General features: G+C 41.7%; 1 protein-coding gene across 4 annotated transcripts in view; it reads right to left on the minus strand.

Annotated features, from left to right (window-relative positions):
- CNNM2 (cyclin and CBS domain divalent metal cation transport mediator 2) overlaps positions 1-18,933 on the minus strand; it is a 142,510-nt gene extending 123,577 nt beyond the window's left edge. For all 4 annotated transcript variants that reach the window (XR_009334036.2, XR_010838841.1, XM_059054085.2 and 1 more), the window contains exon 1: positions 17,059-18,933. Coding sequence is in view for 2 of the 4 variants with exons in the window: in XM_059054085.2 (XP_058910068.1) it covers positions 17,059-18,679 (1,621 nt within the window). In the remaining 2 variants the exon portion in view is untranslated. The remainder of the gene's footprint in view (positions 1-17,058) is intronic.
- Between the last annotated feature and the right edge of the window lie 2,126 nt (positions 18,934-21,059).

Consider the following 21,059-nt stretch of genomic DNA (forward strand, 5'->3'; position numbering starts at 1 on the left):
TAATTTAAAAAATATTTTTTAGATGAGTATCTCTATGTTTTAAGTTTTACATGCATTTCTGATAGTTCCTGTGATGAGATTTCTGAAAGTGGAGCTACTAGATGAAAGGGTGTGCAAAAAGCATCAGGTTCTTTTTTTTTTTTTTTTTTTTTTTTTTTTTTCTTTTTTGCGGTACACGGGCCTCTCATCGCTGTGACCTCTCCCGTTGCGGAGCACAGGCTCCGGACGCGCAGGCTCAGCGGCCATGGCTTACGGGCCCGGCCGCTCCACGGCATGTGGGATCTTCCCAGACCAAGGCACGAACCCGCGTCCCCTGCATCGGCAGGCGGACTCCCAACCACTGCGCCACCAGGGAAGCCCCAAGCATCAGGTTCTTAAGCATATTGCCAAATTACCTTCTAGGAATATCATCACACCATTAATATTATAACAGAGTCTCACACCACACCCTCAATAATATTCACTTCAATCATTCAACAATATTTATTGTGCCCAGCCCTGTTGCAGGCCCTGGGAACACAGGTGGGAGCAAGACAGACAAAAGTCCCTGCCCTCATGGAGTATATGTTCTGGTAAGAGAAGCAGGCCAAAAAATTTTAAATTAAAAAAGAAGGGCTTCCCTGGTGGCGCAGTGGTTGAGAGTCCGTCTGCCGAAGCAGGCGACACAGGTTCGTGCCCTGGTCTGGGAGGATCCCACATGCCGCGGAGCGGCTGGGCCCGTGAGCCATGGCCGCTGAGCCTGCGCGTCCGGAGCCTGTGCTCCGCAACGGGAGAGGCCACAACAGTGAGAGGCCCGCGTACCGCAAAAAAAAAAAAAAAAAAAAAGATTTGATATAGTATGGGGCAAAGGAAGAAAAAAATAAAGAAGGGAAAGCAGATAACCATTTTAGAGGAGGGGCTGAAATTTTAGATAGGAAGGCCACAGACAGCCTCACTGACTTAGTGAAATCTGAGTAAAGATCTGAAGGAAGGAAGCAAGCCATAAAGCTATCTGGGGGAAGGGCATTCCAGGGACAGGGAACAGCAACTACAAAGACCCTAAAGCAGGCCTGGAATGCCCCCAGTATCCAAGAAACAGCCAGAAGGCCACTGTGGTCGAAACAAAGAGTCAGGGAAAAAGTAGTAGGAGATGCAATCAGAGAAGAGGTCACGGGGCCTTGATAACTGTACATATCATTCTCTCTTTTCGTTTCAATTTGATTTCATTATGGTAAGAATGCTTAATATGAGATCTACCCTCTTAACAAAATTTTAAGTGTACAATACAGTATTATTAACTATGGATACAATGTTGTATAGCAGACATCTGGAACTCATTCATCTTAATTTTATCATTTTTTTCTATCCTGGCTATTTTGATAGGTAAAAAGACAATGTATTAGTCTGCTTGAGCTACTATAACAAAATACCATAGAGAATGGCAAAAACAACCGACATTTATTTCTCACAGTTCCAGAGGCTGGGATGTCCACGATCAAGGTGCTGGCAGAGAGCCAGCAGTTCCTGGTAAGAGCCCTCTTCCTGTGTCCTCACAGCAGAGAGAGGGTAATCTCTGTCTCCTCCTTCCTCTAACCCCATCATGAGGGCCCTACCCTCATGACCTCATCTAACTCTAATTACCTCCCAAAGGCTCCGTCTCCAAATACCATCACACTGGGGACTTCAACATACGATTGGGGGTGCGGGGGTGACAGTTCAATCCATGGAAGATGATATCGTACTATTTTGATTACAGGAGGTTTCTAATAGACTAGTAAGATGAAAATTATGTTTAAGGAAGATCAACTTAGTAGAGGCATACTTGATGAAATAGACAAAATAAGGGAAGCAATCTTGGAAGTTTTACAATAATCAAGATGAAGAGATTGATTCATTCATCCATTGAAAATGCATTTATGAAGCACCTAAGACACAGTAGGCACTGAATGAGGCACAAATAAAAGCAACTAAGGGCTGCAGTAGTAGAAGCTGGAATGGAAAGAAAACAAAAAGTGTAAGAGGTATTTTCAAAAAATGTCAATTAAATTTGGTAACAAGATACAGGGGGCAAACAGAGTATAAAGTTCCTATGTATTACAAGTGACTTGAGAACAGGAAAAATACCTAAGTCATCTTTGCATCCCACACAGGTTTTTTTTTTATTATGATACTGAATAAATGCTTAAGGATTAAAAGTGAGTCAAAGAAAACATTCTAAAGATGGAAAAAGACCATGGAAGATAAAGACAAAATCTTGAGGAATGCTCAATTAGAAATGGAAGGAAGAAATCAGGAATCTAAAAGGAAAAGGAAGGAGTCAGAGAAACAGGAAGAGAAACAAGACTGTGCTAAAGAGCTAACCTGAATGTGAAAAACAGCAAAGGAGTCAAGGAAGTGAGGAAGGATGACTGACAACCAAGATGTGGATTTGACAATAAAAGGAGTCACTGGTCATGACAGTTTGAAGCCAGACTGCAGAGGATTAAAGATGAAGCCAGGGGCAAGGAAAAGGAAGTAACTACCTGTTCTTCAGGAAATCTTGTAGTAAAAGGATAAAGGAAAACTAGACAGGTAACGATTCCTGAACACGCATAACTCTGCCAGAAATGCCTACATTGGCCTCTGCACATGCAGTTAGGCTAAGGAAGCTTTAAGGAAGTATTTACAACATTCGCCCTAGTTGGGAGCCTCAAACAACCAGGTGGGTTGAATGAATACAGGAAAGATTCTATCTGTACCATGTATGAAGAGGCAGCAAGTCTTCACAGTTGCTACTAACAGCTGGTTTGGTAAGTGGCCTTAAGAGGTCAGAGAAAGTAATACCTGTAGTGAGAACTTGGTTTGTTGGATTTTAGCTAACGTGTGCTAAACCAGCTTACGTCAATTAACATTCTTTTTTCTGTCTGTTTAGTCTCACTATGAGACTGTTAGAGGCTCTCCTCAAACATCCGGAGATGTTTGGCTGTCCATTCATATTTAAGAGGGTTACGCTTAAATTCTGGCAAAGGTTCTGTGTCAACTGATGAGCTTCACTGTAGAGTAACCATGCCAACACCTCTGTATATTTTTAAATATCAAGGAACTGAGTAATAATAAATTTATTTGACTGCCTAATATGCATGGGACTATTTAAGAACACTACTGTTTGTAAGAAAGCAAATATCAATTTCACTTCCTAAAATGCTTAGTTTTCTTGGGAAGTTAGATAAAAGGAGTAGAGGCAAAATCCACTGTCATTTTATCTCATTTGAAAACACACTTTAGGAAAGATGCCTAAATGACAGCTAACTTATCCTATAAATAAATATAAAGTTTCTGTATATGTTCAGAACAAGAAAGAAAATCACATCTTTTTATCTATCTGAGATAAATGATGTATAACAGGTGTATAATTTCATAGGAATACAATCAAAGAAATACCTTATCTCATCAAAGTTTAAAAGTCTTTTTATTGTAGCAAATGTATAAGGTAGTCTGGAAACTACTGAACTGCAAGCGTGTGTGGTTCCAGTACATTCCTTTTACTCTTTTGTCCCCTTTTAATAATTATTACTGGTTTTACAGTGATGATTTCTTTTTTTTTTTTAACTGGGGTATAGTTGGTTTACAATGCTGTGTTCATTTCTTCTGTACAGCAAAGTGAATCAGCTGTATGTTTACATATATCCCCTCCTTTTAGGATTTCCTTCCCATTTTAGGTGACCACAGAGCACTGAGTAGGGTTCCCTGTCCTTTGTAGGACGATTTCTATAGGTAAAAGGAAGCATCAGTTTCCAGAATCTCAATGTCCCCAAGTGAGAGGTATCTCAGGATTACTTTATGCTATAAGTACAAATGTAGGTGAAACTCAACTACTTCACCAATCTTTTATTTAATAAGGGCAATCAAGTAAGTATCAAACAGCTTCATTCCAGGCAGTCCAGATACAAATCTAAACTGGATTTTGTCAAATGATAACATGTTTTGAAAACAAATGCAACACAAAAACCTAATTTCCTTTTTTTCCAATATTAATTTTGCTAAGCTGTTGTACATGCACACGTGCACTCACACACGTGTACACATACACACACACACCTTGTGGGTTTTAAAAGGCTATTTGTTTTTCATTCCAAACACTAAGGATTCCAGTGAGGAGGATAAAATGGCACAAATGACAGCATGGTTGCATTATGACAAAATATTCCATATTTCCTAGGAAAAAAAAGGATAAGTTTCACCTAAGTATACTGAATTTCACTTAAATACCTAAATCAGTAGTTCGTTACAAAATTTACACTTTTAATAAAATTTTAATGGATTTCATTTTTCCCCAAACATTACAAAACATGTGCTTAAAAAAACAACTTGATGGGATTAACATATGTATAAAATAGATAATCAGGACTTCCCTGCTGTCACAGTGGTTAAGAATCCGCCTGCCAATGCAGGGGACACAGGTTTTATCCCTGGTCCGGGAGGATCCCACGTGCCGTGGAGCAACTGAGCCCATGTGCCACAACTACTGAGCCCGCACTCTAGAACTCGTGTGCTGCAACTACTGAGCCTGTGTGCTGCAACTACTGAGCCCGCACGCCTAGAGCCCATGCTCCACAACAAAAGAAGCCACCAATGAGAAGCCCGCACACCGCAATGAAGAGTAGCTCCCACTCACCACAACTAGAGAAAGCCCACACACAGCAACTAAGACCCAACGCAGCCAAAAATAAATAAAATTTTTTTAAAAAAAGAATTAACAAGGACCTACTATATAACATAGGGAACTAATAACCTATAAGGGAAAATAATCTGAAAAAGAATATAACTGAATCACTGTGCTGAACACCCGAAACTTATACAATATTATAAATCAACTATACTTCAATTAAAAAAATTTTTTTTAAACTTGAAGCAACATAGAAAAACATACTTCCTCCCCTAAAACCCTAAAACCCACCATCAAGCGGCAGTCATTTTCAATTAATATTTTAGTAAATGTTCTTCTAGCCTTTGCAGGTAAATATATGTACACAGGAACAAGGAAGTAAAAATTTTAAAGAAAAAACTTAGCAGATGGCCCACACAATATGATTTTAATAGTATTTTACCCAATTGATTTGCTTGTAGCAGAATCTTACCCCCACCCCAAACAATCTCATGCCCCTAGAGTATAACCACTGGAGCAAGAAAAATCTCTCTGCTCAGTAATCAACTCTATAGAGACCAAATTATTCCTGCCATGCCTTAAATCAAGGTGGTACACTAGTGACTAAAGGAAACAAATCTTGAAGGAGATGAGAGAGCATGTTGTCTCATTCTAGCTGTTTTTAATGTTACCTCTAAAAACCTGCTCAAATATTTCCATCTCTTGCATGGTTCTCAATACTGCCTAAGCCCCGAATGCCATTCTGCAGAGGCTTCAAGTTGAGTCAGCACATTGTTTTTATGATTGCAGATGGGCAAATGGAAAAACTGAGGCTTTGCACACTCCCATGAAGATCAGATGATGCCCTCAGTCTGTCTTTGCTAGCATGGGAAAACATTCTCTCTCTCAGATTACCAGCCACCGCGCCCCACACTCCCCCCCGACACACACACACACACACACACACAAAAAAAAAAAAAAAAAAAAAAAGAGCATAGAGTTTCATTTTGTCTCTTCTGGTTACCTGGTACCCCAAAACCTCAAGAATCATACTGACAATGGCAGTATGAAATGCAGAGTGACTAAAAGTCAGGGTTTTTCCTAGTCTCTGTAAAAACGACCCAAAGAAAAACCCTTGGTAAAATGGGTTGGAGAAGAAAGGCACTACAGAACCACTTAGATACTAAGCAAATGCAGCCTTTTCTGTGCTCATCTTCTAGCCCAAATCCCAAGTCTGATACAAAACCACTCTAAACATTAGACAGAAACAAATTAACTTTTAAACTCCCAAGTTCCAGCCAGCTATATTTTTGGTCTCTTTGACACATTTCAAACAGCCTATTTCTTTTTTTTGTATATCTAATCTGAATCTGAAATAGAAATGTTACGCTTTCCTATCAAATTTCCCAAAGAATGACAATGTCAGTCATCAATAGAGCTTCGCTCTATACATATGAAAGTGTTAAGTAAAAATGCCTAACTTTTTTTAAGGAAAAAATAAAGTCCACTACAATCAAATGAAACAAAAGGTAACCCCCCCAAAATTCACATATTTTTGAAAAGCACTTTCCTATTTTAAGAACCATGTGTTACCTAATAAATGAGTTCAGCAAGGTTGCAGGCTACAAAATCAATATACAAAGATAGATTATATTTCTATATACTACCTATGAACAATCTAAAAATAAAAGTAATAAAACAATTCCATTTACAATAGCATCAAAAAATTTTTATTCCAAGTATTTTATTTAACAAAAAGATTGCAAATACACTGAAAGATACAAAACATTGTTGAAGGAAATTAAAGAAGACCTAAATAAATGGAAAGATATCCCATATTCATGGATGAAAGATTTAATATTGTTAACACTGCAATACTCCCCAAATTGATCTACAGATTCAATGCAATCTCTATCAAAATTCCTACTGCCTTTGCAGAAATGGACAAGAAGATCCATGAAAAATTCATACAGAAATGCAAGCAATCCTGACAATCAAAATCATCATGAAAAAGAAGAACAAAGTTGGAGAATTCATACTTCCCAATTTCAAAACTTAGTACAAGCGACTTCCCTGGTGGCGCAGTGGTTGAGAATCTGCCTGCCAATGCGGGGGACATGGGTTTGATCCCTGGTCTGGGAGGATCCCACATGCTGCAGAGCAACTGAGCCTATGCACCACAACTACAGAGCCCATGTGCTGCAACTGCTAAGGCCCGCACGCCTGGAGCCCATGCTCCACAACAAGAGAGGCCACTGCAATGAGAGGCCAGTGCACTGCAGGAAGAGTGGCCCCTGCTCACAACAACTATAGAAAGCCCATGCACAGCAACGAAGACCCAATGCAGCCAAAAATAAATAAGTAAATACATAAATAAATTTATTTTAAAAATAAAATTAAAAAATAAATTTATTTATTTTAAAAAAGAAAACTTAGTACAAAGCTACAAGAACCAAAACAGTGTGGTACTAACATATGGAGACATAGGTCAGTGGAACAGAATTTAGAGTCCAGAAATAAACCCTCACATTTATGGTCAATTGACTTGTGACAAGGATGCCAAGATAATTCAATGGGGAAAGAGTAGTTTTTTCAACAGATGGTGCTGGAACAACATGATATTCACATGCAAAAGGATGAAGTTAGACCTTTATTTCACAGCACATACAAAAATTAACTCAAAATGGATTAAAGGCCTAAATGTAAAAGATAACCTATGAAAGTCTTAGAAGATAACATAGGCATAAAACTTTGTGACCTGGAAATGGACAATGGTTTCTTAGATATGACAATAAAAACAAAGCAACAAAAGAAAAAAAAAAAGAAAGAAATTGGACTTCATCAAAATTAAAACTTTTCTGCTTCAAAGGTTACTACCAAGAAAGTGAAAAGACAACCCACAGAATATGAGAAAATATTTGCAAATTATATACCTGGTAAGAAACTAGTATGTAGAATACATAAAGAACTATTACAATTCAATAATAAAAAGACAATTAAAAATGGGCAAAATATCTGAAGAGACTTTTCTCCAAAGAAGATAAACAAATGGCCAATAAGCACATGAAGTGCTGCTCAACATCATTAGCCATTAGGAAAATACAAATCAAAACCACAATGAGACAGGACTTCCTGTCTTCCTGGTGGTCAAGAGGCTAAAGACTCTGCGCTCCCAATGCAGGGGGCCTGGGTTCAATCCCTGGTCAGGGAACTAGATCCCACATGCATGCCTCAACTAAAGATCCCATGTGCCACAACTAAGACCCAGCCCAGACCAAAAAAAAAAAAAAAAAACCCACACACAATGAGATACCACGTCACACCTACTAGGATGGCTATAATTAAACAAACAAACAAATCACAATAACAAGAGCTGGCAAGGATATGGAGAAATTGGAACTCTCATACCTTATTGGTGGGAATGTAAAATGGTACAGCCACTTTGGAAAACAGTTTGGCAGTTTCTCAAAGAGTTAAAAATAGAGTTACCATATGACCCAGCCATCCTACTTCTAGTTATCTACCCAAGAGAATTGAAAACTTATGTCCACACAAAAACATGTATATGAGTAGTCACAGTAGCATTATTTATAATGACCAAAAACTAGAAACAGCCTAAATGTCCATCTACTGATGGGTGGATAAACAAAATGTGGTATATCCATAAAACAGAATATTATTTGACCATAAAAAATGAATGAATGAAATAATGATACATGCTACATGTATGTACTTGGATGTGCTGATACATGACATATGGATGTACATGGATGAACCTTGAAAACACTACACTAAGTAAAAGAAGCCAGACACAAAAGGCCACATTGTGTATGCTTTCATTTATATGAAATGTAAAGAACAGGCAAATCCATAGAGACAGAAAGTAGATTAACAGTTTCTAGGGACTGTGGGGAGAGGAGAATGGAGAGTGACTACTGATGGGATTCTTTCTGGAGTAGGAAATGTTCTGGAAGTAGTGATGGCTGTACACTTTGTGAATACACTAAAAACCACCAAGTTGTATGTACACTTTAAAAGGGTGAATTTTGTGGTATGTTAATTATATCTCAATTTTTAAAAATTTTAAAGTAACCATTTGTTTCAGCAGTAAAATGTTCCTAAGGAGAAATGGAATAATATGAGTTCTCTGTTAGTAAAGGTTAGTTTTCCCTAAGACCAGGACTCAATGTTCTCAGCAGATTTGAATTTTTTCCAGGTATGTTATTCTACAAAGTTAACAAAGGGATTTTTGCAAAGACTGGCTATGATTACCCTATCCTAAAACATCAACTATTAACACTTTTTCCATGTTTCCTTTCAGTCCGTATACAGGTATATTTTTACATATCGATAATCTATGCAAAATGATCAGCAAAAATTTTCCCGTACTGCAACATGGCTTTCAAAATGATCATTAAATGGTTGTCATTAGTTGACACCTACAATTTTCTTAACTCCTTCCCCTCCATGTCTGTCTTGAAGTGTTAGATATATTTATCTCAAATTTTTCACTATTTCTAGATATTTTTTGCAATATACATACAACATGAAAAGCCAACATAGCTCTTTTCTTCTCCTGAATTATATCACTGAATTAAGATTTCCAGGGGAAATTACTAAACCCTTCGTAGGACATTTTTATGACTCCTGGTTGCCTTCTAAAAGTATTAAAAAGTTACAATGCTATAAGCAACAAAAACTTGCTATATTAGACACTGCCATTTTTTATGCTTTTGATGTAATCAATGTTAAAAGATTTTATCTGAGTAATCTGAGATCTTCCTTTAGTCTTCAAACTCTAGTTATTCAAAGGTTTCCAAAATCCATGAGCACTTGTTCTATTTCTTTTAAACTTTGTTGTTTTTTTCAGTCTCTTACAGTTATGGAGAATGAAGAATTATTTTAAATTCATTATTCTTACTCTAAGGAGGGTAGAACACGTAATCAATTGCCTTGTTTTCCTTTAAAATATATACACGTGGCCATCTCATAAGTAACAGCAACCACTAAAAAAACCTAGGATTCAATCACAATAAAAAGAAAAACCTAACAATTAGCCACTGTAAAGATTTCAACATCCAGGGTAACTCCCTGGCAGTCCAGTGGTTAGGACTCAGCGCTTTCACGGCTGTGGCCCGGGTTCAATCCCTGGTCGGGGAACTAAGATCCCGCCAACCGCAGCGGCCAAAAAAAAAAAGATTTCAACATTCATAACAACTGTCAGCACACATGACCCAAGGTGTCTCTCTTGACTTGCAATCTTCAGCCTAGAGAAAGACCAAGAACAACGTGGAAGAGTCTACAGATCCATTACATAAAGATAATGGTTACGGGCTTCCCTGGTGGCGCAGTGGTTGAGAGTCCGCCTGCCGATGCAGGCGACACGGGTTCGTGCCCCGGTCCAGGAAGATCCCACATGCCGCAGAGCGGCTGGGCCCGTGAGCCATGGCCGCTGAGCCTGCGCATCCGGAGCCTGTGCTCCGCAGCGGGAGAGGCCACAACAGTGAGAGGCCCGCGTACCGCAAAAAAAAAAAAAAAAAAAAGTTAATGGTTAACAGCACTAAGTGCCAAGTACTACTAGAAGCATTTTCATATTCATTATCACATGAATCCTTACTAAGTACCTTATGAGTTACAAAATATCACATTTTACTATGGAAAAAACTGAGACTTAAGGAGGCTAAGTTACTTGTCCAAAGTAGATGCAGGAAGAGCACGTTTTTCTTAACCTTTATGGTAGCAGGTGGTATCCTCCCCACAGGATGTGAATTAAAAAAAAAAAAAAAATCCCACCTAGGTCTGACAGCAAGAGGGGGTTAAGTATGAAGAAATGAGCATCTCACCGTCATTACAGCAGTATTTATGATCAACGGTTGCACAGATGTAAAAGTGGGGGAGAGTCAGCACCCCCATTATCTCCATCAAGCCCTAAGCCAGTCTAATAAACACATCTTCAGAAGATGCTTGTTCTTAGTCCCCTTTCTTCCCCTTCCACAGCCTGCCACCCCTAACATCTCTCTATGTAGACATTCTGGAGGTGCCAGTGATGTGATTTGAAAGAAAGGATGCTTCTTATTGTCTCTCCTTTGCAGTGCTGGTAGGATTTGGGGTTTCGCATTTGTGTTCTGAGAAAAAGATGATGCAAAGACAATACTAAAATTGTATTCAGTCCCAGTCATCCATTTCCATGTATTTAGTTTAATAAGTGTTCTTTATATGCCAAGCAAATCTTACTGGAATTGATGCTGACTACCAATTAGAATACATGCATTTAGAGAAAAGGGCCCTTTAGAAAGAAATATACTACTTTATATGTAACTAAAGTACCGTAAACATCTAATTCGAGTCCAGAGGTTTGTTCTTAAAAGTTTAAGGAGTTCAAAAGCAAATAAAACCATAAAATATTATGTTGGCTCAGTCTATTTTGTGCATTTTCCTGGTTAAAAATATTTTAAACTTGTTTAGGTTTGCTAATAATTAAAATTCACACGTACGTCACAGTAGTTTGGAATGGTTCAAAATTTAAATAATTCTGAGGCCCTTTTGAGGGGAAGAGGCAGGTGCTACGTAATCCCCATAAAAACCAAGAGAAAAAGCAAAACAAGATGCTTTCCTGTTTTGTCCAGATCATACTAAGTCAGAGCTGATATTCAACTATGGTGTCTACTGACCTAAAAGGCTTCCATGATTCTAACACAAATAACCCCCAAGTCAGACTGGATCATCTGAAAGAATTTAGCTTACATTATAAAAAAACTGAAAAAAGGGGCCCATAGATGTATGAATGGAACACATGCTTCAAATGCTTTGATGGCTATTTCAATGGAAACTTCACAGACCTGTACCTTGAACAAAAATTAAAAGCGCCAAAGAAGTTTCACCCCATAGTCCCAAATCCAATCTTCATTATTCTCACAGAAGAAATAACAACAACAACAGCAAAATCATTCGAGGAAATCTAAAACAAGTTAACTCAAAAGAAAAAGAAACAGCTTACACTGAACTACCTGAGGCTTCAATCTAGGTATCAATACCCATTTCTTAAAACACACTCATAGTCTAACCTTAGCAGAGTAAAAAAACTCAATTAAAGTAAACTAAAATAAAATGAGGTCACACATTCAGACTTATTTTCCATGTAACAAAATGCCTGTCAAAGATGGTTTGAACGCTGGATATCAAAAATATTGACATTGGGGGCTTCCCTGGTGGCGCAGTGGTTGAGAGCCCGCCTGCCGATGCAGGGGACACAGGTTCGTGCCCCGGTCCGGGAAGATCCCACATGCCGCGGAGCGGCTGGGCCTGTGAGCCATGGCCGCTGAGCCTGCGTGTCCGGAGCCTGTGTTCCACAAAGGGAAAGGCCACAACAGCGAGAGGCCCGCGTACCGCAAAAAAAAAAAAAAAAAAAAAAAAAAATGACATCAAAATCACAGGGCAAATAAAACCAATGGCAAACCTATATACTTGCTTTTTCAGTGATGCGGCTGCCTTTAACTCTAACAAGAGTTTAAAGGTACCTTGAACTTGGAACCAGAAGTCCTGCTTGTTGGAGTGGAGAGAACTCCATGCTAGAGTCAGGGACACAGGTTCTAGTCCTGTTGATGCTACTAGCTAGGTGGGTAGCCCTAAGCAAGTCACTTAGCTTTCTCTCCTCAGGGTTTACATTCCTTATTTAAGAGGTTGACTAGACCAACGTTTCCTAAACTCACCTAATCACAAGAATTACCTCAGGGTAACTGTTAACAGTATGGATTCCAAACCCCCTTCCCTAAGAGATTCTGGTTGAGGAGGTCTCTGAGTGAGGCTTAGGAACTAATTCTTAATAAGTGATCCAAGTAAGTTTTATCATCTGGTAACCTTCACAAACACTGGACTGGATGATCCATGAGCTGCCTGCCTTCCAGCTCTGATTCTATACTATCTGGATGTTTCAAAATGATGTTCGAAAAATATGCAAAATTATAATAGTATCACATGTGTGACTGCAAAAAGTTAATAAACATACAAGATCAAAGAAACAAATACATCCACCCCTTCACCCTCAACACCATTCATACTTTTAAACATCAATAAAGACATCCTCCTAGATTCTAGGCAAGTGGAACACTTTATTTGGTGAGGAAAAAAGTTTTAAATATTAAACTCTCAGCACATTAATATGGAAAGACTTGTGTTATAGGAGGAGAGAATTGTACACCAACTGTTTTAAGTGAAAACTACACATTGCGTTCTTCCCTTAAAGAACATTATCTGATGAGCTTACCTGTTCCTAGTTTTAAAAAAGCTAAAAAACAGCCTGTCTGTCTCTAGCAGCTATGAAACAGCTCTGCAATACTGGAATGCAATTGTTACAAAGCTAAAAGAAACAAAACAAACAAACAACTGGGTGGCTCAGAGCTCACTATCTTTTGTTAGGAAGGTTTTGTCAGGTATAGGGAGGGCGTCCAGGGCACTTTCTGCACACAAAGGTAGCAACCTTATTTAACTCTTCCTTCCTCTACACTACGTTGCTTTAGATGGTTTTTCCAAAATTCTCATAATCCACTAGTAGGATTTACTTTTACTCTCTGTTTTAGATTTATAAATAACTATAAAACTCACAAAAGAAAAAGACTGATGGCGTGGACCACAGGGGGGCAGGGCTGTATAGGATGCTCACTGGCAACCGTTTGTCACATAAGTGGCTACAAAAGATGTAAATAAAATCAAGATTGAAACACAAAACTGGGTTTGGGTCAGCCTTGCAACACAAACAGATATGAGACTAAGAATGAAACATGACTACATACTTTAGCTATTAGTCAAACACCACAGCGTTAGCATAAAACACTGTCAAAGTGAATTTTGATGCTTGACCTGCAAATACTGGAAATAGAATTGTTTAGATTTAGGGTCATACAGGCCAAAAATTGATTTAACAGTGAAAGTGGGGACACCAACTGTTAGGTACAACATCACAGAAGCACTGGGTAAGGCCATATATATATCTCTAAATACATTTCTGTGTTTGTTGCTCTCAACAAGCCCTGAGGCAATGCTTTGACCAAACCTCACATTCAATTAAAACAGAAATGTAAAATCTGGATCAAGGGGATCAGCATAATAGAATGGTTAAGAGGGCAGGTTTGGCTGTGACACAGACCAAGTTAAAACCCCAAATCAACAAACTACTGAATGACCTTGAACACATCATTTCACCTATGCCTCAATTTCCTCATTTGTAAGATGGAGATGATGCTTTGCTCAGCTATCAGATTTAAACAAGGTGATTCATGTAAAGCACTAAGCCCTGTACCTGGTAGAGAGTAAATAAATAGGTAATAATAATAGTAAGCTAACTGTAAAAATTAGCATAATTACTGTCTTCTAACCTCAAGTAAAGCTATAAGTTTCCTGGCGGCCAGGCAAAAACTTCTAATCATTAGAAAGAAGACATTTACATACACTACATTTCTTTCTTGGAATTCTTTCTTTCTTTCTTTTCATTTCTTTCCACACTACAGAAATTTTCCCCCTCCTTAGTAAAGAATAATTCAAGCTAATGATGTAGAGCTATATCCAGGAAAGGCTTCAATGCAGACATTTTTAATTAGAAAAGATAACTTTCAATGAGATCTGGATTAAGGATCCAGATCTGGATTAAGGATCTAACCAGTTTGGTATAGTTGGTGTTGTTAGAAGAAAGAGGAAAAAAGAAGAAAAAGCCTTCAAACCATCCCACACGTTATTACTCAATAGAGAAAAGCAACAGCAGGTTGACTGTTCACATAACTTCATAATTGAATTAGAAAATGAAAAAGAAAAAAAAAATCAGGTGAAATATTTTAACTAACACAAAAGAAAGAAATAACACAGTTATTAGTAAGGTGAAAGTAACCAAACTCATCAAAAAAAGATCAAGGAAGGGAAGGTGAAAAATTAGTTATTCCTACAGTTTCATTAACAAGCACCCACTCTATCCCTTTAAGATCATGGCTTAAATTTCCCATTTGCAACCAACTTTCTTTGCCCACTCTTCCTAATATGCTACTAGCTTGAATGTACCTTTAATTTGTACTGTCTTCTTAACTGAATACATCATTCTGGTTACAGATAAAAATAACATCTTGGGCTTCCCTGGTGGTGCAGTGGTTGAGAGTCCGCCTGCCAATGCAGGGGACACAGGTATGAGCCCTGGTCTGGGGTGATCCCACATGCCACAGAGCAACTGAGCCCGTGTGCAACAACTACTGAGCCTGTGCTCTAGAGCCCGCGAGCCACAACTGTTGAGCCCATGCACCACAACTACTGAAGCCCATGCACCTAGAGCCCATGCTCTACAACAGAGAGAAGCCACTGCAATGAGAAGCCTTGCGCACACTCGCCGCAACTAGAGAAAGCCCGCGTGCAGCAACGAAGATGCAACGCAGCCAAAAATAAAATAAATATATTTTTTTTAATTCATGGGAAAACATTAGCAATTCAATCTTTAAAGGATACATTTCAAAGAAAATACTGTGAGAAGTAATTTGGGGAGAGGAAAAAGTTCCTAGTAAAAATAAATCAGTCATAGGAAAACTGTTCAAGGACTATCAAAAACAAATTTCAAAATAATGCAAATTTTGAAATTTTGAGTTAGGGGAAGGATTAACGAGTTGCAAGGTGCAGAACTAAATTCTCAAAGAGAAAAAAGATACAGAAGTGAAGAAAAGACTTCAGCAGGGAGCACACACCAGTGCTACCAATCCATCAGTAGATATGCAAAAATTCTGAATAATAATTTTTTTAAAATAGACTATATTATCTGTATCAATACTGGGAAATTTAGCAACAGAAAGTAAAGTATTTCAAAGCCATTTTCAAGCATTTCAAGATATTTTTCTATATTACAGATACTACAGCAAAATGAAAGAAGAGACTGGTTAGATGCTCTAATTAACAATTTAGTAGTGAAAGAACAATGACGTCCCAAAAGAAGCTTTGTCACCTAGAGATAATGGACAGTTTCTTTTTACTGTTTAAGAATCCAGAAGAATCTCCTTCTGCTTTTAAATGCAAATTACCAATCTCTGAAGCACATTCTGCTCTATTCCTTCATCTGAAAATTACTGCAATGTGATTCTGTTCCAGAGAGGACACCATTCAGGCAAGAAAATGGAATTAGGACAACTACACACTCTATGTTCAAATCATCACATCCAGTGAGCTGTCACCACTTACACATGACCTTTTTCAGTGGAGAGACCACTATCAGTGATCAAAATTCTATTTGAAGAAGGAAAAGTTAGTTTTGAGGACTATCAGTTCATTAAAGGTTACACACACATTCTAACATAATACATGAACATGCACCAGCATCATAACAATTTAAAAACTGAGTATCCCTTGGCTTTCAAATAACAAAACTAGCTATTTACTGGAAACGTTTTTAAAGCCAGAATTTCAGTGATAATAGTATGAGTTGCTATTTACCTGTTCATTACATGGTAAAACAAACCAAAAATACCACGATGCAAGAAAGGTGAGCACACCACACTCTGCACTTCTCTTCCCTGGCAAAACTCCCTGGAACAGTGAACAGTGACTTGGAGACATGCTTCAATTTAATGTACCAGGTGATCAAGGTTAAAAAGAACACTTTTAAACCACAAAGTCTCAAGAAATAAATAAACCATAATAGAGGAATTCATCCCATTGTTAAAGATCCAAGCTTTCTGCCAAAACCACACTTGGTTTGGGAAATTTTATTTGTTGTTAGATAAACATAAACAAATAGTGAAGAAAGCTAGGTAAGATAGAGCCTCATAAAAGGTTAACTTACCTCTAGTCTTTCCAAGTTATATATTAACGCACAGCTTTAGTTTTTAAAAAATCCTCTTTTCTAGCTATGGCAAGTCATCCAAATGAGTGAATTTTTTGGGTGATACCTGGCTTATCCCATACCATATTCTCAAAAGCGGACCTAATCTCTCCCACAGGTCACCAGACAACCAGGAAAAGAAACTACTGAAAATGCACTTCCAATCTCTGAAACGCCAGTGACTGTATAGGGTTTAGAAAAGCTGTTTAAACGTTTTCCAAATGCCTGCAATTAGTACATGTCAACCAAATGGCATAGCACGGTATGAGCGGGTCCCTACTTTCATCTACCCACTCAGAATCCGGGCAATGAATGCAGCAGACCTCTCAAGATCAGACTGCAGCGGGGAAGAGTACCATGCACAGAAAATAGGAACCCTGCTTTTTGATATAGGAAAAAGCAAGTGATGGCAGTCTTGTGCTTTTAAAGAACCTAGAAGCGCTTACTAGTTCAATCCATCCCCAAATCCATGCCATCCTTTCAACTTTGCAATTAAAAGAGAAGAGAAATTCCGGTCAATTCGCCTTGGGGGGTTGTTCTGAGGGTAGAGGACTCAAGTAGGGAGGAGGATGGAGAGAGAAAGAGCAAGCCAATGAAAGATAGCAAAATTTCCCACCTTTCTTAAATTCTTCCAGCATAGCGTCCAACTTGGTGTCATTGAAAACAAAGTGCAAAGGGTGATTATAAAATTTAGTGATGGTTTTCAGGGGAGTACAGTCATCTGGATCCACGAAGGCCAAGTCTTTGACAAAGAGGAGGTCCACGATGTTGGAGCGCTCCCCCTCAAATACTGGAATCCGAGTGTAGCCGCTCTCCATGATCTCCGACATGGTGTTGAAGTCCAGAATGGCTTCACCGGTGATCATGAAACAGTCCCGGAGGGGAGTCATCACGTCCTCCACGGTCTTGGTGCGGAGCTCCAGAGCCCCTTGTATGATGTTCAGCTCCTCCTTTACGAGGTCGTTGTAGGGGTCTGTGACCCGGAGCATCTCCAGCAGTTTTTCCCGGTTATAGACGGTGCCTATCTCCTGGCCCAGGACGCAGTCCAGCAGCTTGCTTACGGGGTAAGAGGCGGGGAAGGTCATCATCATGAAAAACTTGGTGAGGAAGATGGTGTTGGCCCCCACAGCCAGGCCGTGCCGGGAGCAGATGGCCTGGGGCACGATCTCCCCGAAGATGACGATGCCGATGGTGGAGACCACCACCGCCACGAGGCCTGAGCCAGCTATGTCGTCGAGTAGGATGGTGAGCGTGGTGTTGACCAGCACGTTGCCCAGCAGCAGCGAGCACAGCAGGTAGTTGCCCTGCCTGCGCACGGGCTCGATGCGCTTGGCGTAATTCTTCTCCTTCTCCGTGCCGCAGTTCTGCACGATGCGCAGCTCCATCGGGTCCAGGGCCATGAGTCCCAGGTTGAGGCCGCTGAACATGCCCGATAGGCACAGAAGCAGCGAAATGAAGATCACCTGCAGCCAGAAAGGCAGCAGGAACTTCTTCTCCTCCCCCACGATCATCTTGGTGTCCTCGCCGTCATGATAAATCCAGGTGGTCTCGGCCCACGGGGGCGGCGGGAGCCCGGCCACGCCGGAGCCGCCCTTGCCCCCGACGGCGCCACCCGCAGACCCCGGGCCGCCGGCGCCCAGGGCTGGCGTGGAGAGCGACGTGCACAGGTAATAGGACTTGCTCTTCTCCATCTTGCGCAGCGGTTTGATCTCGATCTCAATGATGCCTGATGTACGGCGATTGAGAATGATATGGGGCAAGATGATGATATCTGATGTGCGGATGCCGCAGCGCTGGGGGCCGCTGTCCGGCTCCGGCGGTGCAGGGCCCCCCAGCCCGCGCTCGCCCGGGCTGTGGCGCCGCCGCTCATGCTCTGTGAAAGCAATGCGGGACCATGTCTCGTTGTTGATGTTCTGCCCGTACACCCGCAGCTTGACCCGGGTCCGCTCGCTCACCCGCAGCGCCCCCCCTTCCATGAACGACACGTCGTTCGTGTCCTCCAGCCGCAACCCGATGATCACAGTCTCCTCGTTCTCGCCCGCCGCTGCGCAGCCGCCCGCGCCGCAGCAGCAGCTCAGCAGAAGCAGCGGCAACAGCCGTCCAGCCGCCGCCTGCAGGACCCCCCGGCCGCGAGCGCTGAGGCTGCGGCGCGCCGCCATCTTCCAAGTGGGCAGTGCGGCGGCTGCCTGCCCGCCCGCCATCTTTACTTCGGGTTCACAAGTGCCCCAGCCAATCATAGGGTGGCTGCTCCAGCTGCGGCTTCATCCTTCCCACCCTGCGGCGCGAGCGCAGGCACCGGCCCCTCAGCGAGACTGCAACGCAGTGTTCGCACCCACTGCTCAGCAGTCCGCCTCCCTGACTGACACTGACTCGGCCTGGGCCAGCTCAGGAACCTCGAGGCTGGCGGGAGGCGGGAGAGGGGGGAGAAGTGCCAGCCGCTCCTGCAAGAGGCAGACGGACCAGCTAATCACGACCGGGCGTCCGCCCTCCCAGCCAGGGGGCTGGAATGGGGGCGTGGCCGTGAGCGGCGCCGCGAACCAATGGCAAGATAAATGGGTGGGGAGACGAGGGCCAGCGTCCTCCTCTGCACGCCAAGTTTCCAACTAAAAGGCGCGTGACTGTTGTGTATGTGCGAGGGGAGGAGGTGTGGCCAGCCGGTGCCCGAGAGCCAGTCACAGATGAGAGCTGTACGAAAGGGGGCGGGGCCCTACTTCCGGCTGCCAATGAAAAGGGGCCATTCGCGAGTCCGACAGCCCGGAGGGACCTCGGTAGTACATCCCGGCTGTTGGGTTGTCCCGCTGGACTAATGTCCTGCGGCCCGAGGCGGCTGGTTCTCGCTGTGCCACGCCGCCGGCTTCCGCGTGCTCAATGCCCGTGCAGAGAGGGCTGCGCCTTCCTGCCCCAGGAGCCCGAGAAGCCGACTAGAGAGGCTTAAGATGCACAGTAGCCTAAAATGAAGCCGAGCCACCGGCCGCGCCCCCCTTATTTACTCGTGCGCGCCTCGCCACTCGGGATAAGCGGTGGCCGGTGGGCCCCAGCACCGCACAGACCCGCTCTGCTGGAGCCTCTTGCCTATCCCTAAGAGACAAGCGCCCTCTGCAGCTCACGGTCACGTGGTGCCACCTGCCGGTATCACGGGCGCCCTGCAACGCTTTCCAGGTCCGTCGCAAACCCCATAAGGTGAGCGGGAGGTGCGGAAATTAAAGTAGTTCCCCTTTTTCCAAGTCATAAGAATCCCTTCATTTTCTTACTGAAAGTCCCTGGCCCCATTCCATATTTACTGAATGGGTAGGACCCAGGAATCTGTGTTTCTAACTGGGACTCAGGCAAATTTGGGAAATGGTAAGGGGCAGACATACTAAGCAGATCCATAAAGGCTCATTCTTAAACACACTGACCAAACCCAGCTAGGTTCATCGGTCACTCAGGAGTAAAAAAACCCTGAAGACCTAGGACTCCCAAGCCCATTCTGTATCTGGAGGAGATGCAGTAGCAAAGTTGTTGCCAAAGTGGGTTTTTTTCTTGCAACTTAAACATCTGAAAAAGAATTGTTTCCTTTTTATTCTGTATTCTGCAAGCACATTTTCTTCCCTTTATGTAAACCAATCAAACATTTTTTATTAATTTCTAGTAGAGATGATTGCAGTGGCCTCCTCACTGGTCTCTGCTCTTCTACACCTGCCCCCTTCCCTTCTCAACCCAGCAGCCAGAGTGGTCTTGTTAAATAAGACGCTGTCCCTTCCTTGTTTGAAACCCTACTCTGGCTTCCCAACTCATCACAGTAAAAGCCACTGGTAGCTACAACATCTGACAAGGCTCTAAAAGAGCTGCTGCCCACCCACTTTCTTCTATAACCTCATCACCTGCTGCTCCAGCCAGATTCTCCTGGCTGTTGTTCCTTCTCTCCAGGGATGCTCCTTCAGGGAGCCTGTGCACTTGCAGCTGTTTCCTGTGCCTGGGACTCTCTTCCCCCAGATGTCAGCATAGAACGTTAGTCCACCTCCTTCAAGATTGTTCAAAGGTCACCTTTAATATTTACTTATTTATTCATTCATTTACCTATTAATTTGGCTGTGCTGGGTCTTAGTTGCAGCATGCAGGATCTTCACTGCAGCATGTTTAGTTGCAGCATGCGGACTCTTATTTGTGGCATGCAGACTCTTAGTTGTAGCATGCAGACTCCTTAGTTGCAGCATGCATGTGGGACCTAGCTTCCTTACCAGGGATCGAACCTGGGCCCCCTGCATTGGGAGCACAGAGTCTTACCCACTGGACCACCAGGGAAGTCCCAAAGGCCACCTTTATAAATTTGTGAACAAACACTCCCTATACTCCATCTCTACTGTATTTTCCTTAATTTAGTTTACATCTGTCTCCTTCTACTAGGACTTAAGCTTCCTGAGGGCAAAGATTTTGTCTGTTTTGTTCACTGCTGTATCATCAGGGCCTAGAACAATGGTAGATGCTCAAAACAGTACTTGGAGAATGTTAAAGAAGTGAAATAATTTTTAATTCTGATTATTTCAAATAATGCCCTCAATCTAGTTTCCAGCCCTTCAGCTTCTGATGCTGCTTCTCCCACCCACAATTCTCATACTGCTATATCTGAGAAACAAA

Source organism: Kogia breviceps, chromosome 2 (assembly GCF_026419965.1).
Source record: "Kogia breviceps isolate mKogBre1 chromosome 2, mKogBre1 haplotype 1, whole genome shotgun sequence".
Taxonomy (NCBI): Eukaryota; Metazoa; Chordata; class Mammalia; order Artiodactyla; family Physeteridae; genus Kogia; species Kogia breviceps.